The sequence below is a fragment of the Pinus tabuliformis genome, chromosome Q, assembly GCF_031772625.1.
Source record: "Pinus tabuliformis cultivar Carrire ecotype Pingquan chromosome Q, CPIR1, whole genome shotgun sequence".
In the NCBI taxonomy this organism is placed as follows: Eukaryota; Viridiplantae; Streptophyta; class Pinopsida; order Pinales; family Pinaceae; genus Pinus; species Pinus tabuliformis.
This window is the reverse complement of record NC_142296.1, coordinates 381,390,916-381,394,254: the sequence shown is the minus strand read 5'-3', so window position 1 is coordinate 381,394,254 and position 3,339 is coordinate 381,390,916. Positions and strand designations below refer to the sequence as shown.

Genomic DNA, 3,339 nt, shown 5'->3' with positions numbered 1-3,339 from the left:
ATGGATGGTTTATTGAAAAGAAATTAATAATATTGATTCACCCCCCCCCCTCTCAGTATTATTTCCAACAATTGGTATCAGAGCAGGTCCTTCTGAAGAAGCTTGATCGCTTGAAGGTCGTTCATCATGAGCAAGTACGAGAGGGAAGCATCAATCAGGCCACCAGTTTTCGATGGGACAAACTTCATATATTGGAAGGTAAGAGTTACTGCCTACCTTATCCAATCTAGGAAAGGTTGGGACAATCCAGAGTGGTGGGTCACTCATATTTGGAAACTCAAATGCCCTGCTAAGGCTAGACTCTTTCTATGGTGTCTCCTTAAAAGGAAAGTTCCTACCTGGGACATCCTTCAGGCTAGATTCATGCATGGTCCGGGAAGGTGTTCCCTCTGTAAAGCTGCAGAGGATTCTATAACCCATCTGTTCTTACAATGTACGGAAACTGTCAAAATCTGGAGGGAGGCCGAAAAGCTAATGAATAAAAAGTTTCAATGGGGAAATGGGAATCTGGATGAGGCCTGGTCAAGCTGGTGGCAGCACTATCCGGATGGGAACCTAAGGAATCTCCCACCTCTCATTTGCTGGGGAGTCTGGCTGGCTAGAAACAGGTCCATTTTTCAAGACAAGGATACACAGGCCTCCAACATAGCCATCCAAGTTGTATCCATTTACGATTCAATTCCAGAACCTGAAGAAAAAAGACCACAAATCCATGACAAAACTGTCCAAATCAAAGCCGGTATCCCTTGGGCGTTTTTTGATGGTGCCTCACAAAATAACTCAGCAGGTGCAGGAATTGTTATTCACATCAATGCTGATCATTCCCTCAAAGCTTCAATTGGTCTGGGGTCTGGCACAAACAATTTTGCTGAACTATCAGCCTTAAGGCTTCTCCTTTGTTGGCTCATTCAAAAGAACACCTTCACTATTCAGATCTTTGGAGACTCTCTCAACGTTATTAACTGGGTCAATGGAAAAAGTACTTGCAGAAATCTTTTATTGAAACCCATGCTTCAGGAAATACAGGTTTTAAAATCATCTTTTAACTCTTTCTCCATATGTCATATCTACAGGGACGGCAACGATGACGCGGACAAACTTTCTAAGGAAGGTTTGCAGCAAGTTCTGGGAGGGTGGAAAATAGTTGAAGTCTGTCAAGGACAGACAGTTATCTCAGATGTTCCGCCATATATTTAACTTCTTCAGCTGCTGTTTTTTGCTTTCTGTTCTATAGACTATACTTATATTTTGCACAGACTTCTTATTACACAGACTTATTTCGGTTCCAAAACTCGTGGTTTTATTTTTTGTGGGCTGTTTTCCTCTCTGTTGAGGAGGCTCAAAGGTTGTTTAGATCTTTTGCATACTTTGCTGGTTTGTACATGACGCTCGGTCGTGCTCTCCTTGGGTCTTAGCTGCTTGCAACAGCTGACTGTTACTGCTTTTCTGCTCTGATTTCTGTGTTTCATCAACAGAAAGGAGTCTTTTGTGGTTTTGTATGCTTGGTTCTGCAAGCAGCTACTTATGGAAATGCTCAGCATCTGCAATGTAACTTTTTATTCCCTTAACAAAAAGTTCGCTTTTTCTCCGAAAAAAAAAGAGTTACTGCCTACCTTCAATCTCTGGGTACAGAAGTCTGGGACATCATAGAAACAGGGTATACTTTTCCAGCAGCTACTCCTACACCAACTGAGAAGAAGAAATATGAAACATATACAAAGGCGGTCAATACTCTTCTAGGATGTCTATCTGAATTAGAATTCGTGAAAGTTATGCAGTTAAAATTAGCAAAAGAAATATGGGACAAGATTGTCCTAAGCTATGAAGGAGATGATCAGGTAAAACGAGCAAAACTTCAAACCCTCAGGATTCAGTATGAAAATCTCAAGATGTATAATGATGAAAGTGTGGCTAACTATTTTCTTCGTGTAGATGAGATTGTTAATTGTATGAAAAACTTGGGAGAAGAAATAAAAGAGGCTGTTGTGGTTGAAAAAGTTCTAAGATCTTTGTCACCTAGGTTTGAATCTAAAGTTTCTGCAATAGAAGAAAAGGAGAATCTACAAAGTCTTAAAATGTCACAGCTACATCGAATTCTTACTACTTATGAAATGAGGAAAGGAGGTCCATCAGACAGGAGAGAAGCTGCCTTCAAGGCTTCAGGCAAAGGAGAATACTATGAATCAGGACACGTGTCAGAAGAAGAAGAAGAATCAAATTTTGTCAAAAATCTCCAACGGGGTACTGGACGATTCCGAGGTAAGTTACCTTTCAAATGCTTTGCATGTGGAAGAGTGGGTCACTATGCTACCAAATGTCCTCATAAAGAAAATAACGACAAGGGAAAGGAACCTGTTAGATGGAACAAGAAATAGAATGCTAACAAGAAAAGCTATTACACTCATGAAGATAGTGATGGACTTTCAAATAGTGACGAAGATGAACGAGGTAAGGAGTATAAACTTTTAATGGCTTTTGAAGATGATGACTACATGGATGCTATAGATGTAGAAGGTTTTTATGAAGAGATGTCTAATCTCAAAACTTGCTTAGAAGAGAGAAATGCGATTATTGATTCTCTGCAATGTCAACTGGCTGAAAGGGAAAAACATCTTGAAAAATTGGAATGTGAGATTGTTGGTCTTAGAAAGGAGATTGAGAAAACAAAAGCTATTAACCTTAAATTTGTTAAAGGATCTAAAACTCTGGATGAGATTATCAATGTGCAGCGTTCTCCACTAATCAAGACAGGTCTAGGATATAATGGAGAAACATCTCAAGCATCCACCTCCAAAAGTTATCTTGATGCAGCAAGGAGGAGCGAGCAAAGGCCTAATAGAAATCATCAGGTAAATCAAGGACAGTTTACATCAAGAAGGAACAAAGATTATCAAGAAAATCGGGGGCAAGCTACCTTAAGGACAAATAGAAGCTACAATCAGCCACAGGTAAAATCTTCCCAGTTTGCCTCAAGAATGAATGTCAGTAGAAACTACAATCGGATGGATGATAGATTTGATAATCGCAGAAGTTTCTTCAATGGCCAATGTTTCTCTTGCCATAACTTTGGGCACAAAGCAGCTCAATGTGTTGCCTATAAGACAATCATGACTAGAGAAGCTCAAAAACAAAGGAATATGACTAGAATCATGAAAAGGACTTATAACAATTTTTCGGCCCTTGAAAATGAAGTTGAATGTTCTATTTGTAATAACTTCGGTCATGAAGATTCTGAATGCAGGAGCAGGTTTTGGAAGACCACTCAGAAGGAACAAACCGCAAATGCCAGAACATGGAGAATGAAGGAACCACAACCAGAAAGATGTGGGATAGCTTTTT

The 3,339-nt window shown here is 39.7% G+C and overlaps 1 protein-coding gene across 1 annotated transcript; it reads left to right on the top strand.

The window, feature by feature from the left end:
* Positions 1–363: 363 nt before the first annotated feature.
* LOC149219774 (uncharacterized) lies at positions 364–1,197 on the top strand. Its single transcript, XM_089386913.1, has one exon. The coding sequence runs from the start codon at positions 364–366 to the stop codon at positions 1,195–1,197; it is 834 nt and encodes a 277-aa protein (XP_089243039.1).
* The last annotated feature ends 2,142 nt before the right edge of the window (positions 1,198–3,339 follow it).

Bases quoted from the DNA above. Each gene is read 5' to 3' on its own strand.
- LOC149219774 (XM_089386913.1), top strand. From the start codon at position 364: ATGCATGGTCCGGGAAGGTGTTCCCTCTGTAAAGCTGCAGAGGATTCT.